Genomic DNA, 24,841 nt, shown 5'->3' with positions numbered 1-24,841 from the left:
TGAATTTAAATATTTATAGGCAGCAACGTGATCATGAAATTTAGGAGATCAAAGTGTAATTTTCGTCAGGAACAACATACGGTTTGGCGCCCCGCTTCAATCTTGTTATTCCATTCCATTGTGTTGTTGATTCTGGGCTTTCTCCGAAGGGGAGTAAGGTGGAAGAAGATTAAATCTTGGCATATAAGGTAAGAAATTCTCTCTCCTAGATGTATTTGAGTTACCCTAGTCGTATCTACGTTGCTAGATGAAAGAAATACAAAAACATTATATCGGAGATTGGATAAATTGGTGTTGTAATTCGGTGGGCTGTTTTTGGATTAGGTAGATGTAATTATGGATGGAAATTATGGTAAATAGCATGAATAGTATGCTCTTGATGTTGCTATATAGGTCTATGTGTTTATATAGAGAAGTGATGAAAAATGTAGCGATATGAGGTATGGACTAAAACTCGAGGAAAGAGATTTTGTATTCTTGAATTAGTTGAAAAGGAATTAAGAGAGAGTATTGGGTTGCTGATTGTATTTCTATGATAAAAAGGGAATAATCGAAATTTTGGATTAGGCGAATATATAGGGTTCGTTAAGCCCTTAACTAATGGAAAATCCTAAACGAGAAAGTATGAGTTAAGGGATAAGTTTTATAAGCGATGGATTACAGATTTACAAATTAGATAGTATAGTTACTAATGATAGCGTTACTTTCATATTAAATAGGCTAAAAGGGTGACAAAGCGAATGGGTTGCAATTGATCGTTGACAGGTATGTAAAGCTAACCTTCTTTCTTTTGGCATGACTTATATAAAACAAACGGACGAAGGTATAAATTCCAAAGAAGCTCCTATTTTTAGAGACACTAGGATGGCTAATGTTCGTAAATTCCTAGAAATTATATCATTATATTTTGATACATGAGTTTGATTCCAGCCATCCTATTTTGGTATAATTCATCTTTTGATATAATTCATGCTTTGGTATAATTCATAATGGCAACCTAAGGTTACTTGAAATAACTATTGTCTTGATTTTTAAATGATAGTTATTTCAATTATTCAATTGATCCTCATATTATGTTTCGGAATATGGAAAATGAATTCTGAAAGACTGTTTTGACATAGACCATCGTGACATCTGAAAGAAGTGTACTATGAATATAGGTCAGTTTCTTTTATATGACTTGTCATCAGGATTAAGCTATTGAGTCTCTATAAATATTTTATATTTTAAATTGCATTTAGTTTCTCACTACTCTACTCGTGCATACTGTAACCATTCTTTCACTGAGCCTGGGCCAGGATATGTTATCAAGCGTACTTCTCTGCATTTTTCGTCGTGCCCCGACGTGAGGGGGCAGGTATGACATGTACATGGGTTGTGGTGTATGTTATGCCACGGAGTTATGTTGTGCCATGTACACATATGATTTGATATGATTTGATATGATTTGATATGGCCATCTGATATGATATGATCTGTTACGGAGATATTCCCTACTCTGGTGTTATAATATGCTGTGGCGCCAATGACAGGAGGGCGACCACGTTTTGTTCACCGAGTCCCATGACATGGAGCCGGATATGGCATATGTCTTTGTATATATGATTTGTGATTATGATAAGCATTTTGAAATTTTGAACATTTATTTCGTTTTCTGCACCTACTATTCAGATTATGGTTTTACTTATTACAGTTCATGCTTTACATATTCGGTACATTTTTCGTACTGACCCCCTTTCTTCGGGGGCTGCGTTACATGCCCTCAGGTATCGAAGTTCGATTTGCTGATCCACCTGTTTAGGATATTTATTGCGACGTTGACATTGCTCCCTTGTTCGGAGCTTGTATTTTGGAACTGACTTTATCTCTGTATATTTGAATATGTTGGTCAGGGGTACGACGGGGCCCTGTCCCGTCATATGGCTATGCTATCATCTGTAGAGGTCTGTAGACAGAGTTATATTGTGGGTTTTGTATATATGGTTTGGGTTTTGTGTATTTTGTGACGGTCTATCAACCCTCGTGTCTATATCTACTTTTATGATATATTTAGTAATTTCTTCTAATCACTACATATGTTTATTCGATTAAAAAGACTAATTTGGGATTAGGGTATGTTTGGGCGGCCTACGGAGTTGGATCGTGACAGTTGATATGTAGAATACCACAAATACCATAAGTAGAGCGACATACCTGCAAAAGAAACGTCTATTTAATAGACAAAACAAGGTCCGGGGATAAAATAATTACAAAAAATAAGAAATTGAACCAACCACTTCTGCTCATCTTTTGCAACCCATGAATCATTCCACGAGTGTGTAGCATTTAATAATATTATTACTTGGATTAACAAAAATAACCCTGCCCCAAATTTCGAAAGAAAACTTGCAAAGGTAGAAAAATAGACCATTCAAATAAAGTGAAAAAAAACCCCATACTTTTGACAGTTCAGTTACTGAACTAAAGAAATGACACAATACAAAAAGAAACAGTTTGAACTGAGAACACATCAATACATCATAGCTTGAAATTTTTTCTCAACAAATAGCTCTTTAGAACATCCATAACTGATCCAAAATTTGCTTTCACTTCCACATGTAAACTTCAGAATATCCATAACTGAGTAAACTTCAATCCATGAGCTATACTCACAACCACAGTCCTATCAGTTGGTGCAATGACTCCACTGTTTCTCATCTTGAACAATGCAGTCAATGCTAAGTTGATATGTTGATATGCGATTACAAATCAAGAACGAGGGAATCTTTTGAGCTATCAATATCATCCATAGCTAAAAAGAATTTAAAATGTGTCAACAATTAAACTAAGTAAAAAAATATAAAAATAAAATACAAAAACTGAAAAACATACCAAGTTCAAGTTTCATAAGATCATTAAAATCTTCTTCAACATTTATGGGATAAAGCTCATTTCGACGCTAATCTTGAAGACAAATAACAGCTTGCACTAATTTCGGGGTCAAAGAGCTCCTAAATGAATCAAGAATACGGCCCCCGGTGCTAAAGGCACATTCCGATGCCACACTAGAAATTGGAATTGCCAACACATCATGAGCCATCTCGAAAAGAATTTTATATCTAGGAGAATGAGCTTTCCACCATGATAAGATATCAAAATTGTCGTCATCATCATTCGGCTCTAGTTCTTCACTAAGATACTTTTCCAACTCCGACTTACCACCCAAACCTGTACCATCTTGTTTGTTCCTCTTCACTTGGATCCTATTTCTCACTTTTTTTGATTTTGTGCTAGTGTTTAGATATAGATAAATCCGATGTCTGACCCGATAAATCAGAGAGAGAAGATGAGCGTCGAGATGCATTAGAGAATTTTGCTACATACTCTTCAAACATAGATTTCATGTAAGTTACCATTTCATCTTTTATTTCACTCCCCTTTTCATCTCCAAGCATATCCTCAAGTGCGTCGCCAACATACTCTAGTTTGTTACGAGGATCTAAGATAGAGGCAATAAAAAACACTTTATTCATTTTTTCTGGAGCACCCCAATACTTGACAAACTCTTCTTTCATTTTTTCTCTCATTTTTGCCAAAGAAGGATCATTGTCTTTCATACACTCTCTTAAATAATTGTAAAGCTCAACTATATCTTCAAAGTGACCATTAGAAGTGACGTAGAGTGAACCTGAAACCTTGTCAGTTAGATCATAAAATCTTTAAGAAATATTACCATATTTCTCACCCTTTGTCAATCATCACTTTCAAGTACACCTGCAACACTTTCATCTTCACAAACACGATTAACAAGATAAGTTGATAATCCATCATCTTCAAGATCAAACCTATCAAATGCACTCTCAAAATATTGTGCGGCATCCAACATCAAGTAGGTCAAATTCGACCGGGTTGAGACATTTAAACATAATGACTTTTTACTGTCTATATTTTTTAATTCACAATATTCCGCAAATTTTCTAATCCTTACGACAAATTGTCTAACATATTTCACCATTTGCCTAACACGTTTGATAGATAGACCAACTTTTTTCATGTCATCTTGCATAATAAGATTCAAAATATGAGTCATACATTTCACGTGAAGATGGTTACCATACTTCATGTTAGATCCCCAATTAACCATTTGTTTGTGTAACTCTTTCACCATGACATCATTAGAAGAAGCATTATCTACAGTTATAGTGATTATTTTCTCCAATTTCCAATCAAGCAAACACTTACTAATACAACGGGCCATTTCGTCACCCTCATGACTAGTAACAACCTGAAAGTTTAAAATTCGTTTATACAAGAGTCAATCACTATCAATAAAGTATATTGTCAAACACATATAATTTATTTTCTGTATAAAAGTCCATGTGTATGTGGTTAGACAAACTCTCGGTGATGTTTCTTTCAAAAACTTCATAAACTTTTGTCCCTCTTCACCAAAAACTACATAACAATCCCTAGTCACTGTTCTACGGAAGGGAACTCGGAATAAAGGTTGAGTTTTTTTTCATAAACTTCTTAAAACCTTCCTTTTCAACAAAACGAAAAGGAAGCTCATCAAGGATTAACATCTCAACTAAAGCCCTCCGAGATACCTCTTGATCAAAAGTCCAAATTGCCCCATCACGCATTTCATCTTCTAATGGAAAATTTAAATTTGATTGTTTATACTTGGAATTGAAAGTGTTAACCTTGTTTGGATTTTTAGGACAAGTTTTCAAATGTTTATTCAGTCCACTTGTTCCATTTTTAGTTGAATCGGCTAAGAGAACTTTACCACAATGCTTGCACTTTGCTTTATTAATTCCATCTTCTATGAGCTTATCATAATGCAGTCAAGCAGTAGATCTTGATTCTATAGCTTTCCTCTTCACAATCACTGAACGTTGTTCAACTTCCGCTGTTGAATCAAGAGACTCAGTAAGAGCCAAAGGTGCGCTTCCACTAACATTAGTTGTTCGACTTGTTTCATCTTCCATCTAAACATAGAAGAGATTACAAATGTTATAAGACATAAATTGAAAATGTAAAACAAAATCAAAAAAGAACAGATCTTGCTCACCTCTAATAGAAGAATTTGCGCTAAACCTGTGTAACAATTCCACAAAAAGATTAAAAAACAAGGAACAGACAAAGGGCGAGTAGAGAAATAGAGCTTACACAGATGAATAACATATTCGTCAACAATAACAAGCCCCTTTGCCGCTACTAAACACACTATCTCACAACAAAAGGTTGCCCAATATTCCCTTCCTTTCCCCTTTGTTGTCCCAGTGTTATCCAAAGTGGTTGCTTCAGCACTTTAAGCGAGTAGCAGAAGCAAAATGCACATAGGGCTTTTCTTCCATGAAGCATGACCATGGAGAAAAAGTGTGCGTTTTTGAGAAAGGTGAGAAAAGCGAGAAACATGCACTTTAGTGAGACTTCTTTTCCGCTGCTCTTCGACAACTGGGACTTCTCTTCAAGGTAAGTTCTCTTCTCTAATTGTTTTCTTCTTCTCTGATCCTCTTTTTAATTTTTTTTCTCTTCTTCTTCTTTTCTCTGTTTCCTCTGTTTCCTCTGCTGCTACTCGATTGCACTGTTGAGTTTGTGATCTGTGAAAGACTGAAGGGCGAGGGCCGAGGAGAGAAATAGAGTTGTGATTGTGAAGGAGTGAAGCACTGAAGCTGTGAAGGACTGAAGGTCTCAACTGAAGCTGTGAACTGATTTTGTGAAGGTCTTAAGAGTTAAGACTTAGGTTAGGAATTTTAGATTTGGGCTGGACATAAATATTTTGACAATGTGCCTTTTCTTTACTCCTTTAGGCCATATACTCCTTTCGGCCCAACAGAATATAATGGGCTGCAGAATTGGACTACTGATCATTTACTCATTTAATTTTGGTATTCGGAAAATACCGAATATCGAACGGTATAATTATAAATACCGAATATCGAAATCGAAATACCAAAATATGAATTTCGGTATCGAATATCGAATTATCGAATACCGAAATAGTCGATTCGATTCGGTAATTTGGTTTTTGGTATTTTATGCCCAACCCTATATATGTATAGAATTCAAATCAAAACTACTGAATTTCATTGAATTAATAGTTGACACTGTACAATCTGGTTGATTCATATTCGTAACCAGTTCTAAAAGAACTCTCACATGTCGGAGGGAGCATTCCTACTTAGTAACTAGTCTCACATGTAGGAGGGAGCATTCCTACTTAGTAACTAATTCACACAAATTTGCCCTCCACAAAAAATACTTTATTTGTTTTAATTTATTTTAAGTCACAATAGTTAATAATTCAACAACAAGTGATGATTGTTTGTGGTTGAGTACCTCTACCATTAAACTAGAAGGTTAATAGTTCAAGTTACGATGAATGATACATGCAAATACTATTGATCCTTCTAATAGAATAAGATAAATAAAAAGAAACGAAAGGGATAATATATACTCTATTTATTTAGAATGTGTATATTTACGTAATCAATTTTACATAAATTTAAAATATTTAATTTTATATAAATTTAAGTGTTACTTTTTTTTTTTAAAGTGAACACCAATTCGTACTAAATAAAACCAAAATTATACAGTAATTTTTATTTTAAAGTAAGTTTGATTTGACAAGATTAAAAAACAAAAAAAATACATTTAAATTCGACGTATCAGTTTCAATCTCACTAGAACCTTCCTTCTCTTAGAGTCCGTCTATTTCTCTCTTCTTCTTTTTTTTATTTATCAAAAGATGCATTTTATATATAAATAAACGGTCTATTTTAATTTGTTTGATTTATTATAATTTAATATAATATATAATTTTTTTTAATTTTATGATATTAAATTAAAGATATGTTAAATATCTTAAAATAATTATTAATCTTGTGCTCCTAAACATATTATTTAGTTATTTGAAATTGAAGAGTTACTAAAAGGGAAAGAGTTTCTTTGAACCGGGCTAAAAGAAGGAGAAACTATATAATTAGACATACTTCATTGTTATATATACTATTATTACTTATATTTTTAAAATATTACGTATCTTACCACTAATTAATAGTTTTCTATCATATATCGAGAAAGATACACTAAAATAGGGAGAAAGACAAGTGAGATTTGTTATGTATCCCAAATACATGCGAATCATTATTGATACACATTAAATATTTGTATTTGTATGTATGATTCGCATGTATCAGGAATATCAGATACATAGGAGAGTGCATGCGAGACGGGAGAGAGGTGAAGGATGTGAGCGAGATTTGTTATATATCTCAGGTATATGCGGATTCAGTTGCATATAATGTATCTAGAGCAAATTACACATAGTTTAGACTCAATGTATCACAAATACATGTATCTGAATGTATTTTGACGCATCAAAATTTATTAAAATATGTAATATTAAAAACTAGAGTTTATCTAAGTAATTAATTTAAAAATTAATAAAATTTATGTAAGTTTTATTAAAAAAAAGTAAGTCAAACAAATTAAAATAGAAGTAATATTTTATTTTATTTTAGAAAAAAAATGAATGGAGGTCACCTCACACGGGCTATGGCCTGTAGTCACCGCCTATAAATACATGAATCCTCGTTTATCTTCAGCTTTAAATTCACATTTCTAACTCACCTCCAACTAAATTTTCCGTCCTATTTTCCCGGAAAAGAATTCTGCGGCCGACATCTCCTTTTCTTTTTTATCGGCATTTTTTGAAAAATCCCCCACCGAATATTCGCATTTGCATGGCAGTAAGTTTTTTGAATCGGGAGGTATCTGACCTGTGCCTTGGTAAGCCGCCGTTAAAGCCTATTCCGGCGGAAGCCACCGTATCGGAGGCGTTGACGGCGTTGAAAAAATACGGCGAGACTCATGTAAGCGTTTGGAGCTGTGACCATACCAGGAAGGTTGTAGAAGAAGGTGAAGGAGGAGATTCTGTGTGCCGCTGTATTGGGAAGATCTGTATGGTTGATGTGATTTGCTTCCTCTGTAAGGAAGAGAATTTGGCTGATCCTTCAAAGGCTCTTCAGACTCCTGTGAAACAGATTTTGCCTAAAGGGAATTCCATCGTCAGGCATTTGGATCCAAATTCAAGGTAATTATGGAGATCTCTTTCGCATTTTCCCCTTTTGAATCCAGATTCAATTATAATTAGAAATTATATTGGTGTTGTTAGCTTTGCAATTACATTTTCTTTGAAGCTTACCGCTTCAATTCTCCTTTTAGCTCATTTTATCTTGTTTTTAAAATTATTATTCTCATATTTTTGTAAGAACAAATAGTTTTCATCCTTTGTTTTTTGATTTCTGTTGCCTGGAGAATTAAGAATGAATTTAGTACTATTTTAAGATAATGTGTGGAGATAGTGCTAAAGAATATGCTGAAAAGGGAAAAAAACCCTTTTTTTGTACTCAAGATCCTAACTTTTTTCATCAGTTAATTTTTCCCTTTTCTGATTTAGCTTTCTACTTTGTGGAGCTCATTCAATTGAAACTTCATCCAAAAGTGACTTGGCCAAAAATATTTGGCAAACCATGGCCAAATGCTAGCTAGATCTGCTCTATTTTGTTGTTGATAATATTGGCTGGCCCTAACACTAAGTCATCGATGCGATCTCATTTGTTTTGTGTTTGTTATGACTTATGTGTCTTAACTGTGAACCCAATAAGCTATAATAAATGAGATCAAGAGAGATGTAGTGATTCTAGGGCACTAAGCATACTTCGTATGATTTACTTGAAGATTGATTGCTTGATGTTATTGGCAGAGTTCTCATATGTCTTATCTTTTGTTGTTCAGCTTGCTGGAAGCAATAGATTACATTCTTGAAGGCGCCCAGAATCTGGTTATACCAATTCAAAACTACAGCAGCACACCTTCGAGGAAAAAACTTTTGAGTAAAGCATCATCTCTGAGGCCCACAAATCATAACGGAGTTGAATACTGCTGGCTCATGCAGGAAGACATTGTCCGGTTCCTTTTGAACTCCATTGGAGTCTTCTCTCCTATGCCCACTTTTTCAATTGAATCACTCAACATCATTAATCACGACATGATGACTGTTAGCTACCATGACCCAGCAATTTCTTCCTTGGATACCATTATTCGAGCGTACATTGAGCAGAGCTCAGTTGCAGTTGTTGATGAAGACAACCGATTGATTGGTGAAATCTCTCCCTTCACTCTGGCCTATTGTGATGAGACCGTTGCAGCAGCAATCGCGACACTTTCAGCTGGTGATCTCATGACTTATATTGATTACGGTGGTCCTCCAGAGGACTTGATCGAGTTGGTCAAGATGAGGTTACAAGATAAGAAACTTGGGGCAATGGTGGAACTAATAGATGAAGAATTTTCACTGTCTTCATCATCATCTTCTGCTTCGAGTTGTTCATCAGATGATGAATCAGCCTCAAGCAAAGTTACTGTGCTAGGACGATATTCTTCAGCAAGAAGATCTGAGGCGATTACTTGTTATCCGTGGAGTTCATTGGTAGCTGTAATGATTCAAGCTCTTGCACATCGTGCTAATTCCATTTGGGTCATGGATGCGGAACATAATTTGATCGGAGTTGTAACATTTAAAGGAATTCTGGAAGTTTTCAGGAGTATTGCTAATGCGAAGCGTAAACCAGAAAGGGAGAATAATACATCAAAGCAATAACACACAATTAAATGCCATATTTATTGTGTTAATTTTATTGTTTTTTTGAAAAATGGACTATGCATAAATTTTTCTTGAATGAACAGAAGATTTATTGGTGGTGATTGGAAACATTTTGTTTGAACTACTATCAAGTATCTATCTCTTTTTTCTTTTTCTTTTTTTTTTGGGAGAAAATCTCAGTATTTATCGTTTGACTTTTTGCTCGATGTGAATGTGTATTATAAGAAAAAAAATCTAAACTTTGTGTGGACTATATTTTTTCAACCAATTATCCAGAAACTAGCAATATTTTTCTGCGTAGACAGTCGAGCTGATAGGAGATACCAAGTACCCTGGGCAATTGTTGAGGTGTATCTCAACTAGCTTGGATGCAGCCACTATAAAAAAAATTAAAATGACAAAAAACAGACGAAAATCACCACCTTTAGCATGTTATGAATGATGTCAAGTCACCGAATAATTCCAGTGTCAGTTACATTGTATTTTGGAAAATAAGGCATACAATACAAGTGCTTAATGCCAGCTTTTTATAACAAACACCAGCAAGTGACAACCAAAACCAAAAGACATGTTTTCAGGACTCTGTGTGTGTGTCATGTTTGTTGGCTTTACTAAGGAAATCCGTAACAAAATACTACAAGTTCCCAATTTGATTGGATTCCTCGACCATATGTAACCATGAGTTAGTTTTGATTCCCAATTTTAGTAAGTACTAACTTTTCATGATACCGCTAGCTATGTTAGTAATAAAAACTGAAATTAAAGACAAGTGAAAACAATTATGCAAAATCCGAAAGAATTGCCACAAAACCGTGTAATTACAGCTGCTAATGAAACTACTAAAATATGTAGAATACACCTTAAAACTGAAGCTAGTAGTTGTCATTAGCAGATATAAACTGACTTAAAAGGCTGATACATATATATATATATATGACAAAAAGTAAAGACTAAATAGAGCAGGTAGAGGAATTGACTCTTGTAGTAATCAAGACAATGTAGCTTGAGTTTATTTTTGATTTTGTCTAATATTTGACAGATGAACGACAAATTTGTATTAAGTAAGCTCCTGCTTATTATTTCAACCACATGGTACTTATAAATCTGTAAGCTTGGCTTATGCAAGGGCTTGATACTATCAAATGGTGAAAAAGAAGGATATAAAATTCATCGTATGACTATCTATACCAGTACTTGAGCTCAGATATGCAGGATGACAAGGCCTTTTGCGCTTGAAGGTTATCGGAGTCCATATGAAGGGCATCTTTATATAACCTCTGAGCCTGCTGCAATAACTTCACCTTCTCTCTACTTGTTCTAGGTCGTAAGCGAGATCTATGCTGCAATGCTGTGGCCCATCTGAAAAGAGCTGTACAAAGAAAATTTGTCGTAAGTCCACATGTTAAGTAATCCTTCTCCTTTGCAAAATAACTCCATATTAATGATGCTGATGCTAGTCATCCATTAAAGTCTAGCTACATAATGATCAGCTCAATACTTTTATCATAAAAACAACGAGCAGCATACATGCGAGGAGGGGGGAGGGGGTTTGATATTTGCTTTCCACACGCTCATCCTAGTTCATTTGTAATTCTCCAACTTCAAGTTCACCAAAGATAACACATCAGTTTTACCAGTTCAGCTTTTAGCAAAGCAGCTGGCCTCGAGATGACACCAACTTTCTCCTTTCATTAGTTAATAATCAAAACATAACTTACGACGAAAGAAGTGGGCGGGAAAGCTCCTTTATTATTGTTAATAGATTTCTTGTAGCTCCACCGCAAAAGAGAGGAAGAAGAAGAAGAAAAGAGTTAAACAATGGTCATTGCTGGAATGATTATAAGCCCAGGATTCTCAACAGTTATGGTATGATACTTCTTCCTACTTCTCTTATTAAAATACAAAGAAAAAAAAGGAAAGACACCATGGATTAGTACACATAAAAGACATTAAACTACAGTATAGAAGAATAGTTATTTCTCATACCATCAGGTTCATATACATTGCCTCTGGACATCATTGCATCAAACTTATCAATTGCAGCCAAGAAAACTTTGTCGGCATCACGTGCAGCACCCTGGAATTTGGCAGAACAACATTGACTATGAAAGGGATAGAAAAAGTTTCCAAACAATCTAGTAGCTTTAGAGAGAGAAGAAAACTGCTAAGCAATGCTATTTGAAATTAGTCCATAATATGAGATATTAATCTCATTTCACAGTAGTCAGTTCAAACCACCAGAACAAAGAAAATTACTGAAATTAAACCTAGAAATCTTAAGAAAGATGCTTACAGGTCCAATGTCTGCAATCAACTGCCCACGCAACGAGAGAGCAATCCCCCAATTATACAAGGCTCTCACATCATTCCCATCAATCGACAAGGCCAACCTATACTGTCTTCCTGCCTTAATAAGTAGTTCTTCACACTCTTCACAGACATTTACAAGATAAGATGTAATTTTGTCTTCCCTTGGAACCGTATCATCTAGTGCATCACGTATTTTAGTCCGTTTATTTACTGATACAACATCAGTTAGTAAAGCTCTCAAATCCTGGCTGATCCTTAACTTAAGTTCTCCATGAAGAAGATAAGTATTTCCCAACTGTCCCACAGCCAATAAACTCATGGGCCGGATATCTATAGCTTTTGAGAGTAATATGGCAGACTCGTAAAACGCGTTCTCAGCATGCTTGTCACCATCTTGCCTCCTTAAACAGTCCTTTGCTTCTTTTACTAAAAAATTAGCCTCGGTAAGGTACTTATTGAATTGCAAATCTATGTAACCTGCTGAGGATGGAGAGTGACCAAATTCAAATTCATTTGCGGCCTCATCTCTAGCCATGGAGGGTTCTTTTTCATAATTTCTCATCTCCTCTCCAAAAAAATGCCTGTAAGTGTCTTCATCATTTTCTTTTCCACCAAAATGGCTACTTACTCTTTTCTCCACCTCCTTTTCATGCAACGAAGATGCTTCAGTTTTACTTTGCTCCATACCGATGCTAAAATCCATAGAATCAACTAAACCATCATCAGATGCCCAATACTCAAATTTACTAGGATGACTCATTCTATGAGATACCTGTTGGTTCCTCATAAATTGTACTCTGCTTGTCTGATAACTATATTCTTCTCTGTTGAAAACTGATTTAACAGTGTTACTATCCATCTCAGTAGAATTCAAATTTCCATCAGAAACTACATTCATTCTGCTAGCCTTTCCAAATGTCTCACCCACTCTGTCTGGTCTAATTGCATCATCATCAAAACTGTGCCTTGAAGTGCCACTAATGCCGTCAAGATCCATATCAAAATTCAAATGTCTTTCTTTAGTAGCAGAACTCAAGATATTCCCTTCCTTAGAGCCATTCATCTTTCTGTCCATCAACTCACTCTCACCATGTTCTTTCATTTTACTAGACTTTGAACCCGACTTTGTTTGAAACAAACCTGCAGCAATCTGAGAGAAGTAAAAGCCATATTTGCCTGGCTCCTTCTTCTTCTTACCTGACTTTTGATTGAAATTTCTTTCCATTTCTTGGCCCTCAAATGACAAACTTTCAATACAACCTTCTATAACCTTTCTGGCATTGACAGCAGAAAAGTTTATAGATTCCAAACTCTTGTCAAAACTTTGCAAATCTTCCACAGTAATTTGATTATACTCAATACCTTTTCTAACACCCTTCTTCAAATTACCAATCTCCACATCAAATCCATTAAGAAATTCCACCAAATTCCTTAGTTTCTCGATAAAATCTTTAAAAATCTGATCTTGATGTAATCTCTTCTTACCATCTATGCTCATTTTACCACCATTAAAAACCCCAAATGAAAACCCAAGTGCAAAAACAATAACACAACCAGGAATTGCTATAATTGAGGAAACTTTCATCCTTGAAATAGCCAAAGCACAAACAAACCCCAAGAGGTACACAAAGACAAACTTTTTATCATTAATTCCTAGTTTATTAAGAAAATTGTGAAGCTGGTTGGACTTGGACTCACCTGGGTTAATTGGATCACCAATGAAACTTGGGTCATCCCAACCACCAGAAGATAATGACTCAGAAGCTGTAACAGAGCAGAAAGTTAGAGTCTTGGCAGTAGAAGGAAATTTTCTTGGAAACGGATGAGTGTGATGTGGGGTTTTCTTGGAAAGTTGTGGAAAGTGAAAGAGAAAATTTTGAGGGAAAATTTGAAGATTGAATCTTTTTGTGATAAGGGTATTCATTTTTTAGCATTGATTAAATTGAAGATTATTATGAAATTAATCAAATCTCTCTGTTTTTTCTCAGCTGAAAGCTGAAGGACCTGAACTGAGAGTTTGGTGGCATCACCCTGTTTCTGGTGCAGAAAGGCATTTTTGTGAATACGATAGTGGATAGGGGTACTTGTGTCTATCAAATCAATTTTTTACATTACATTTATGTCTACCAAAATACACTCTCTTAATCAATTAATTTTCCTTTATCTCCACCTTAAAAACTAAATCTCTCCTAGGTTATGGTGAAAAGTAAACTATATTTTCATTTTTGATTAAAATTTTAGATTTCAAATTTTGAAAATTTTTAATAAGAAATCTTTTATTACAAAATATTTTTTTTTTAATGTGAATTCGGATGAAAGACATTGAAGGAATAAAATATGTTTCATTTCGCCTTATGAGGCGTGCAAGAAGTAGCATTGAATTTTTTTTTGGATGAATTACAACCTAATATGTACACATTGTATATTTTATACTAATATATGTACATATGATATACATATCTATAAATATAACATATATATGTATATATACATTGTGTATAAGCGTATATTTTAAATTATTATACACATATATATATACAACATATACATATCACATACAACCGAATATATTATGTATTGTATATTTCGGTCATGTTTAATAAACTAGATGTTCAAAAGGTATATGAGCCTGTTTAGATTTGCTTACTGCTTTTGGCTTCATAAGTTAGGATTTCTAACTCATGACTTATTCTTTTATTTTAATTTAAAAATAAATGCTTAAAAATATTTTTTAATTTTACCCAAATACTATAAAAATACTTAGAAACAATATAAAATAAGTCAATCCAAACCGTTTTTATATCACTAGCTATCCCAAAATAACGGTGTCATACCCACTAGGGAGCCTATGGGAGAACCCAAGACACACGGGCTTTGTAGAAAGGCCCAATTAGTCAAGGCCGCTGTCCAATAGTTTTTGATAAAATATAAAGGCCCATAAATACGTCAAAGGTGGTTGTCCCTTGAATTTTCCGTGCTGGACTAGCTTGAGGCTAATATTAATACTATATGAAGCAATCACAGTGCCAATCTGTTCATGGATTAACGAAAATGCGCAAAAACTTCATTTGTCTTTGTCATTCTATGAGTTTTTTCGTCTTCGTCATTCTATGAGTTTCTTCTTTTTTTTGAGTATGATGTTGTCAATTTCTTTGGCAGCATCAACTAATACAAAACTAAATTTGAAAGCCATATTCTGACGTTGAATTTTTATTGTTTTAAATTAAAAAAAAATTCAATTTGATCATTTCTTAAATTTTAGTGAATTGTATCAAATTCATTTTCGATTTTAAAGCAAATAGTTATCTTATAAAACATATTTTATTTTTTTTTAATTTTAGTTTAACTCATTAAATTTAGTACTATATTAATTTGTTGAATCTCTTGAATGGTAGAGAAGAAGAAAAGGTAAAATGGGATCAGTAAAATACGAAACTGTCTAAAAATATGAAACTGTATCAACAAGAGCAATCGGAACTTATTCTTCGAGAAGTCACTTGCGACACATTGACTAGAAATTATCAATTAGCAAATAATGAAAATCAAATAATGATTTTATTTATGTCATTTTTCTTAACGTGAGGCATCAATGTTTTCGAGAGTCACTTAGCCTCTTTTAATTTTCAAAATATTCGTTTTGTGGGTTGGTCACACCAATTAAAATCAAAATGTAAACCACACATAGATGCTAGTATCTCATGTAGGTGCACTATCTCATTAATACTATATTTGATCTAGCTTGCTTGTAGAGCAAGTCATACTGATCGACATGATGTTGCACTTTGGGTATACACTTAAAAAATATAAACTATACTAGATAAGTCCGTTGTAACGAACTCAACTGAAAAAATATCAACAAAGTGAACCAATTCTTGATATTTCATAAGGATATCACCTGTTGCATTAATTCAACCACCGTTCTTGATCATCTAAAGAATTTTGCAAACGTCAATGTACAATTGTAAATGTCATTTATTTTTTTGTTGTTGGGTTCTGCTGAATGTTACCTACTTAACTAGGAACCCCATGGATAATGGCACCATAATTAAAATTACTATTATTTTATGACAACTGGATTGGCCCATTGAAAACGTATATAATTGAAATCTTGAATTGATCTTTTTATTTCTAGAATAATTTTGATTGTTCCTTTTGGACACTTATGTAACTTTTCTAGGCGTTGGATTTTGATTGGTAAAAATCAAAAAGGACCAAAATGTCAATTTTTTGAGCTAGCCATACCCATGCCCTTTCACTGTTTGTATGATTACCTCTTCAATTTTCCGCAAATCTTCAAATCACATTAACCAATATAGTATCACAATTAAAGGTTTCTTTTTTCGAAATTGTATTATATATATTTAGTGGCAGATTCAAAATTTTAATTAAGAAATGTTAAAATTTAAAGATGTACAATCACGAAGAAGTCAATATGTAATATATATATATAAAAAAATAATTTTACTTAGCTAAAAAGTATAATTTTTCCGATGAAGGGATGTCAATCGTGTGCGGCTCCGCCCCCGTATACATTAACTCTGTAAAAAAATATTATATTAATTTTAGTTGTTTTAATATATCTTTTTACCTTTATGTAACCAATGAAGGAATATCTACTTTTGCTATTTTCACTCAGTACTATTTGGCTCTTTTAAATCTTTTCAAAATTATAAAAGCAAAATAAAAAACCTATTTCACTTCTTCACCTATAAATACCTAATTCTATTTTAATGCTTCAACTAATCCCCTTATATCTTTCCTTCCACCTAAACCCATCTTTTGATTAAAAAAAATATATCTGTACGGAATATTTACATCAAATTATAATAAGGTGAAAATAACATAAATTGAATGTGGATGAGTGAAAGAAAGTTGATGTTCAAACATATGTCATGACTCCAATGGTTTATTGTAAACACTCAGTGTGGACAAGTTTTTAAGGGTCATCTGGTAGCTGGTTTAAAGGTAAATTATTTATGTATAAAACTAATATGGTCTTGGTTTGAAATTTAGAACCCGCCAACTAATATATGTATAAGTTGTGAGGGAAATTATGTACAATTTTATATACAATAAAAGGTGAAATAACTACTATATGAATAATTAATACCTGTATAAAATAATGTATAAATTCTCTCATAACTAATTTATATATTATTAATATTTGTATAACTCTAACTAGCTGCTAAACGACCCTAGTTTTTACACCATCTTCCAACCAAACATGGTATAATTTCAATATGCTCAACCTTAAAGAAATCAAATTAAAATATTGAGAGATTCTTAAACTAGAAATACCTTAATCAAATAGGAAAATGAATTGTGTAACATTGAGAATTCATTTTTTTTCTTCTTTTTTGGTTTGAAAGATAAATCCCCAAATAGTCAATTTATATTTAAATTCCAACTACTAGTATCACTCTTGAATTGCTGCACCAAATTAAAATGGTGCAAAACAGGAGGACAATAGCTTCCAATTGTTTTATTGGAAACAACTAACTAAGGAAAATTCCAAAAAGAAAAAAAAGTAAAACTTATTGGAAGTGGATTGTAATAAAATAGTTATCATACAACAGTTGTATGATGTTATATTTCAAGAAATAGACAATTGCATCTATGTCCTTATCTTAATTTGATTGCATAGTGTTTGTGGGATAGTGATATTGAAAGATAAAAAGATAATGTTTTTTATATATCATATGTTTGCCTGTTGATATTGACATCAAACCCCACAATATATATTCCCATATCATTAAGCTTCATTATCTCTATATATGATAATGACCCACCATTTATAATATCTTTTTCCTATCTTTCATCATCCAAGTAATCAATTCATTCACAATTTTCCGGTGCATTCATTTAGGTTATAAAAAAAAAACTTAGGTAAAAATGCTTTACAGTTGAAGCGATATTTTCTATTGTGAATTCGGATGAATCGAACCTAAAAATAAATATTAAATATCGAATAAAAAATAAGATAAAAAAGGGTATTTAATTGCACGATTTAATTTTGAAACGAATTGATCTTTGATTTTTATTCTTAAAAATTGAATTTATGCTTAGTAGGACATACACATTTTCAAGAGCGAACGAATGAAATATTACGATCTAAAAATGGTTGAAGAGATAAAAATTAAAGGCAAATAAAAATGGGGCAAAGGCCCCCTTCCCCACGCCCCAACCCCCACCCAAGAAAAAAAAAAAAACCACCCAAACCCAAACACACCCTACTGGAGTTTTTTTTTTTTTTTTTTAAGAGCTAAGAATATAAAAATATCTTTCCCTTTTTAGTGTGGCCCTTCTTATATAAATACCGATTAATCGAACATGATATTTCTTATATCAAAAGGATAAAAGGAAAAAAGCTAAAAAAATTCCCATTGGTGGTATTTATGATGGTTCATTTTTGAGCAGTAATAAATTTTTTTTAGAAAAAAAAACATAGAGATCACGATTTACGTTGTTCTGAGACCCAAGAATTTCTTGATAATAAATTTGAGGTTTTTTTTTTTTTTTTGCAAAAGTTAAATCCAACGGATTCGTCAATTGGATTGTAACTGATGATTCTTTACCTTATTTTATCTTGTGTTTGGTTGAAAGCATTAGATAGTCATGTGATTATTTATCCACCATTTATATCTTAAGGGGTCGTCTGGTTGAAAATAAGTTATCTCGAAATTAATTATTCCGGAATAAATTATTCCGCGATAAGTTATTTCATCATGTATATAAAATATTTATCTTATCACTAATGTATAAATGATGAGATAAATAATTTTAGGACTGTCTAATACCTCCAACTAAACTCAGGATGAAATAGTCCTGCATTTTATCCCTGGTATTATTATACCATATATTTTACACCAACGACTTCTTAGTGATGGGATAAGTTCTCTAATCTATATGATGAAATAACTTATATCGAAATAACTTATCTTAGGATAATTAATTTAAATATAACTTCGTCCCAACCAAACGATTGTATAATATTATCGTTTGGAAAAAAATGTTAGAAAAAGGGCAGACATATTTAAATTACAGAAAAATGAAGTTTGGAAAAATGATACTATAAAATTTCTAAGAAAGTTAAAAATATGAATATTCTAGAAGACTTTAGCACCACTATTAGATTTAGTACCGATAAGTTAATTTTAAATTCTCTTTACCAACCATTGGCATGATATAATTTGACCTGTTATAATTCTAGAAGACTTTAGCACCACAATTAGACATGTTTATCTGTTGAATTTCTCAAAATTTTAATAACAATTGCCATGATATAATTCGACCTCGATTAATATATATATCCTTTAATTTTGAATGTGGACAAGTAAATACTTAAATTTACATAAAATTAAATAAGTAGACACATATATTCTAGGTGATATAAACAAATCAGTTCGAATGTACTCACGAGAATTATCAAGTATGACGTGTGTATCTAATTGTGTGCACTCCAAATTGAAGAGCAAAAATACGAAATGAAATCAAGTTAAAAGACATATTTATATATTATGCCAAAATTTTTATAATAAAATTTTAAAATAATACTTCCTTCATTTCATATTAATTTAATTTTTTTTAACAAACGTGTGGTGAAAAAAATTTCTCCAAATAATATCGCGGACTCCCTAATTGTTCATGTTATCAAATGAACAAAAATATATGTAACATAAAAAAAGGAAAAATATATTACTATCTTCTTTAATAGACTAAAATGAAAATGTCACACATAATGAAACCAAACATTATTTTTTTGTATAACTTACCTAAATCACACAGTATTAAGAGTTGATTACATTTTATTCTTACTCTTTTTTAAATTACAAAAATCCCTTAAAATTGATATATTTCGGATACATCACTATATTGTCCGATACATAACTCGTTAATACATTACCTTATTTACTGTTGCGCTAAAAAGGGAAAAGATATCAAATTAAATGTCAGTTTCATAAATCACGCAAAGTAAATTAATATCAATCTCTCCCAAAATAGTAACTATTTCAAACAATTCAAATTTCAATTTTCTTCACCCAATTTATTTCAAATTGTAACAAATTTTCTTCTTCATCATCCATTTTTTTCTTTCCGGTTCATCAATTATCAATATTTTTTTTAATTTTATTTTAGTTTTTTCATCTATCAATTCCTGATACATATGGATGATACTCTATCTTTTAATATTGTGATCATTCAATCAGTCGAAGAAGGATGTCTCTTTTACTTTAAAATCGAACACCCAAAAAATGGAGGAGAAGGTCGAGTTGTTGTTGGCTTCGGTAAGGACTTTGGGTCGAGATTCATGGATAACTCCATTGTTGAAAGTGAAGAAAAGTTACAGGAGTTAATTAAGAGCAAATGAGAAAGTGTAGAATGATTTCTTCATTATTCTTTTTTGCTTTCAGCTTATCAGATTGTTGATTATTATTTTTAATTTTTTGTTGTTCATTTTTTTTGTGATACATAATGGTTCAGATTTTTAATGTATCTAGTTATTTTTGTTTCTTAAATTAATGTATAATGCTTTTTTTCAATATTATAATACATTATATTTTTCTATGCACAATGTATCGTGTTCGAATATTAGTTTTGATACATAACATTAATTTATTGAAGAAAAAAAATCACATGTATATTGTTCATAGTTTTGTATCAAATACATAACTATTATGAGATACATACACCCACCCTTATTTAATTAAAAAGTTATGTATCTGTAGACATTATCAAAAGTTATTGTTTGATACATAAATTCTAATATTTTTATAACAATATCAGTTTGTATCATATTCATAGTTATGTATATGACACAACATTGATAGAGAAACTGATTGATATTTTTTTTTGTTGTTAATCTTTTTTGATACATATGAGTTCTGGCCTATTTTCATATCTAAACTTGTGTGTCTCGTGCCTTTAATTATTTATCTAATACATAATTATTATAAATTGTGTAATCTATCATGTATGGTTGTTGTTGTGTGTCTGGAGTCTTTAATTTTTGTTCAGACTTATTCAAATTAGAAGGTTATGTGTCTGGGCACATTACCCAATAAATATACTTGATACATAAACCGTAATGTTCTATAGTTAAAATATTGTGTGTCAAATTAATTGATACGTACATGATACATAATATATAGCAAATTCAATATTTTTTAAATTTTATTACATGTATCATATACATATCAACTCACTATTGTGTTATGTATCACACACAAAAAATATGTTACTGAAAAAATTACATGTCTAATGTATCTTTTAGAAAATACAGTATTTCTCAAACAAAATGATTTACATAAATAGTAAAGTACCATGCACTAATTTTATTGGCATGATACATAAATTCGAATTTATATTAAATGCGTTTGATACATAGCGACTACCACGCAATATGTATCAACAATTTTTTAAGATGAAAAACCTAAAAAAAATTAATAAAAAAATTGAACTGATAGAAAGAGATCTACATCTTAAATAATTTGAAATCATTAATTGAAAAGAGAATATTTGAAATTCAAAAATAGATTAATTGATGTAACTGTGGAGAGATTTGTGGCGTTAAAAAAAGAAGAAAAATCATAGATATTGAATTTCGAATTGATGTATCCGAAAAAGAGAATGAGGGAGCAAAAGATAAGATTTTTGATATTTTTTAAAACGGTAGGAAAAATAAAAAAATATTTTAAAAAAGAGTGTGTAGTTAAGTAATTTTTACTTTTTTTTCTTAGATTCTTCCTCCGTTTCAATTTATATGTTTTTCTTTAATAGACTAAAATGAAAATATGTCACACATAATGAAACCAAACATATTTTTTGCTTAGATACTCCCTCCATTCCAATTTATATGTTGCTCTTACTAAAAATATATGTTCCTTAATACTTTTCATTTCACAAAATCAATACATAAATAACACTATTCTTCTTATTTTACCCTTAAAAGTTATTAGCTTTGCAAATATGAATTTGAGCAACATAAGAAAACTAAATGATTGATTCATGTTCATGGGCCAATTTAATTAACAAACTAAATTAATTTATGTTCATTTATTAAAAAATTAACTTTAAGAAAACACTAAATAAGAACACAATAATAAATTTATTTAATTTTTTAAGAAGGATAAAATCTAAAATGATAACATGTAAATAGGAACAGAGGAAGTAACTCATAACAGAATGGCTAGTTTTACGCTGTTCCAATCTTTTTGTGTCCGGTTTATAGGAGAAAAATATGTAGGTGCAAGTGCAATTTGCAATATTTTTGGGGATACAAAAAAATGGATCCCAACTTCTCAAAATGTGTTGAGGGGACCTCCTTTATTTCTTGGGATATATGGAACAATATTTGATTTTTTCATATTCTCTCTATTTCAATTTATGTAATATAATTTAATTTTTTTTTGTGAAATTTGTAATATGAAGCATGTCATAGAATTTGTATAGTTAATTTTTTTTTAAAATTTGTGATTTTAAATAAATTGACTGTTTTGAAGTTATAATGACTTTCCATCAAGAGTAAATGAGAAGTTTAATGTTAATTATTTTTAAATTTAAAAGTATGCCATTTTTTTTAAAAGAAACAATAAAAGAAAAGGAGAAAAAAAAACTATTGGTAAAAATGTTAAGGTGAAAAAAGCAATAAACTTTATGTTTAAATTTTGAACCTAAAATTTTGAAAAACATCTAGAAAATTTCTTTATTCCACTTTCAGAAAAGAAAAGGAAAAACACTTACTGAAGTGCTTCTGTAAAAGTAAAACTTTGAAGGCAATTTTTTTAAAATAAGAGTAAAAATAATCAAAGCACTCTGAGATTATTTTTTTTTATTTTTTTTTAAAAGCAACTAATATCACTGATACCTTTATCATCGAAAACTTACCTTTTTATCATAAAAGAAATATTGCAATGATGGAATATCGCCCAACACAGAATTATGTAATTCTGCACTTTGAATGATGAAGAAATATATTAAAATTACTAATTGATTAAGTTTGGTAAGGATTTGGTCATGATGAATTAGAATTATATGTTGATGCTTGACACTTGTAAATTTAATTTAAACAATCATCACCCTTTTGTAAATAATAATAAATCCATCCTATATAATTATTTTATTAATCTAATTGTTTTACCTACTTTCAATCAAAAGCCAACAAGGTTGAATCATTAAAATAACTAGGTCATTTTGATCATGGATTATCTCATCAAAATGCTTGAGATCACAAATTAGTAATTGATCGCGTTAAATAATCATTAACTTGTTGTTTCTGTAAATGTTTTTTTCGGACAATATTACTGTACCCGTGGTTGTTCAGGTTTCAAGTTCGAGTCCTTCTCTTCCGCAGTGAATCCTGAAATAAAATAATCTACTAGACCTTTACTCTGTAGGAGATTGCGTGTGCAAATTCTTTTAATAGAAAATGGTTTTCCTAGAATTAGGTTCTGTGTGGAGTAAATTCGAATTAATTAAATATCACTGTAAATATTAAATATCAAATGAAAAAAAACAAGTAAGGATGGACTATGGTTCTAAGATTCAAGATTGATGCTAATTGAAAATGTTACTACCTTCGTCCCATATTAGGTGAGAACTTTCAACTTTATACGGTGATTAAGAAATTGTTAAAACATTGAAAGACTTTACCATTTTGTCCTTTGTTTATATCAATGCAATATACATAGAGTATATAAATAACTAGTATTAAAATTTGTTTACATTCAAAATGCCTAGAAGTAAAATAGAAAAAAAATTAATTAATTCTATATTGATTTAGTAAATGATCAAGTAATATGAGATAAATATTTTTAATAAGATGTCTATCTAATATGAGACGGAGATAGTATATTTTAAGTTAAAACTATTCAAATATTTTAAAGACAAAAGGTAACAGTTACGCGTTGTAATTAAGTCATGGTTAATTTGGATTCACATTAAATTTTTAATTTTTATGTTGAATTAACCTCTTTCTTTTTCATTTTCATTTTATTTAAATTGAAGCACTTGCATTGAAGTTTGCGCTGGAATCCCGTGATTATACTATATGAGATGGAGGGATTATAAATTAAGATAAGGTCAAATTAAGATAATTACTTTTCATTTAAAGAAAAAAGATAATTAATACCGGAAAAAGAAAATAATTGAATTATGAGGCCGTCCAAATTCGGTAAAAGGGCAAAAAAGAGAAAGTGAGTGGCAAGACAAGTAAATAATAGGTATAGAAAGGACAAAAGTGAAGAAAGATGTGGGGTAGCCGTCATCGGTGCGTGGAGGAAAAGCAACCGAAAGAAAAGGAAAAAGTGGCAGACAAAACAAAACTAGCCAAACAAAAACAAAAAATAAAAAAATAAGTGAAAAAAGCCAGATAATAAATAATAAAGATAGAGAAATAGAAGAATTTATCATCATATAATAATAAAAAAACAAACTGAAACTGACTCAAAAACCTGTTTGCACTATACTTTCATGTCAGTTTGTACTAAATTTACCATCTTCAATAAAATAAAATAATATTCCATCTATTTTATATTAATTAATTTTTTTTTTTTTTTAAAATAATTAAATTATTTAAAAATTTTAATTTTTTTTTTTCATGTTTAACTTTTTCATTAACAAAGTTTTATAATTTTTTAGAAATTAAACTACACTATTTATAAAGTTATACTCTAATAAAGAATTCATATTTATGATTTTAAGTTTAATCTTTTTATGAGATTAATTAAATAAAAAAATATAATTTAAATTTTAACTTTAAATATTTTTTTAATAAATAAATATTACTTAATAAATTCAATTAATATGAAAGAGAATAATTAAAATCTAAAAACATCACTCGGATCGTTTCGCGGAATTTAAAGTGATGTGCGAGTTTAGTGG

The 24,841-nt window shown here is 31.2% G+C and overlaps 3 protein-coding genes across 3 annotated transcripts; 1 reads left to right on the top strand and 2 right to left on the bottom strand.

Moving 5' to 3' along the window:
• Positions 1-2,938: 2,938 nt before the first annotated feature.
• Positions 2,939-4,622, bottom strand: LOC129872670 (zinc finger BED domain-containing protein RICESLEEPER 2-like). Its single transcript, XM_055947600.1, has 5 exons — positions 4,517-4,622; positions 4,379-4,434; positions 3,754-4,264; positions 3,364-3,667; positions 2,939-3,269 (listed from the first exon to the last, which is right to left on the bottom strand). The coding sequence occupies exons 1-5, from the start codon at positions 4,620-4,622 to the stop codon at positions 2,939-2,941; spliced, it is 1,308 nt and encodes a 435-aa protein (XP_055803575.1).
• A 2,965-nt stretch (positions 4,623-7,587) lies between these two features.
• Positions 7,588-9,783, top strand: LOC129874338 (CBS domain-containing protein CBSX5-like). The gene is made up of 2 exons (XM_055949599.1): positions 7,588-8,080; positions 8,785-9,783. Exons 1-2 carry the CDS (start codon positions 7,731-7,733, stop codon positions 9,647-9,649), a joined length of 1,215 nt encoding a protein of 404 aa, XP_055805574.1. The 5' UTR covers positions 7,588-7,730; the 3' UTR covers positions 9,650-9,783.
• Positions 9,784-10,631: 848 nt separating this feature from the next.
• On the bottom strand, positions 10,632-14,013 carry LOC129874300 (uncharacterized). The gene is made up of 3 exons (XM_055949560.1): positions 11,946-14,013; positions 11,639-11,729; positions 10,632-11,021 (listed from the first exon to the last, which is right to left on the bottom strand). The coding sequence occupies exons 1-3, from the start codon at positions 13,884-13,886 to the stop codon at positions 10,831-10,833; spliced, it is 2,223 nt and encodes a 740-aa protein (XP_055805535.1). The 5' UTR covers positions 13,887-14,013; the 3' UTR covers positions 10,632-10,830.
• Positions 14,014-24,841: the final 10,828 nt, after the last annotated feature.

This window comes from Solanum dulcamara, chromosome 11 (assembly GCF_947179165.1).
Source record: "Solanum dulcamara chromosome 11, daSolDulc1.2, whole genome shotgun sequence".
Lineage (NCBI taxonomy): Eukaryota > Viridiplantae > Streptophyta > Magnoliopsida > Solanales > Solanaceae > Solanum > Solanum dulcamara.
This window is presented reverse-complemented; position numbering and strand designations above follow the sequence as displayed.

Bases quoted from the DNA above. Each gene is read 5' to 3' on its own strand.
- LOC129874338 (XM_055949599.1), top strand. From the start codon at position 7,731: ATGGCAGTAAGTTTTTTGAATCGGGAGGTATCTGACCTGTGCCTTGGT. The intron at 8,081-8,784 runs GTAATTATGGAG...TTTGTTGTTCAG, and splicing joins CATTTGGATCCAAATTCAAG to CTTGCTGGAAGCAATAGATT.
- LOC129874300 (XM_055949560.1), bottom strand. From the start codon at position 13,886: ATGAATACCCTTATCACAAAAAGATTCAATCTTCAAATTTTCCCTCAA. The intron at 11,730-11,945 runs GTAAGCATCTTT...GCCAAATTCCAG, and splicing joins TGATTGCAGACATTGGACCT to GGTGCTGCACGTGATGCCGA. The intron at 11,022-11,638 runs GTATGAGAAATA...TTCTTTGTACAG, and splicing joins CAATGTATATGAACCTGATG to CTCTTTTCAGATGGGCCACA.
- LOC129872670 (XM_055947600.1), bottom strand. From the start codon at position 4,622: ATGCGTGATGGGGCAATTTGGACTTTTGATCAAGAGGTATCTCGGAGG. The intron at 4,435-4,516 runs GTTTTAAGAAGT...ATTGTTATGTAG, and splicing joins TCGTTTTGTTGAAAAGGAAG to TTTTTGGTGAAGAGGGACAA. The intron at 3,270-3,363 runs GTATGTAGCAAA...TCTAAACACTAG, and splicing joins ATGAAATCTATGTTTGAAGA to CACAAAATCAAAAAAAGTGA.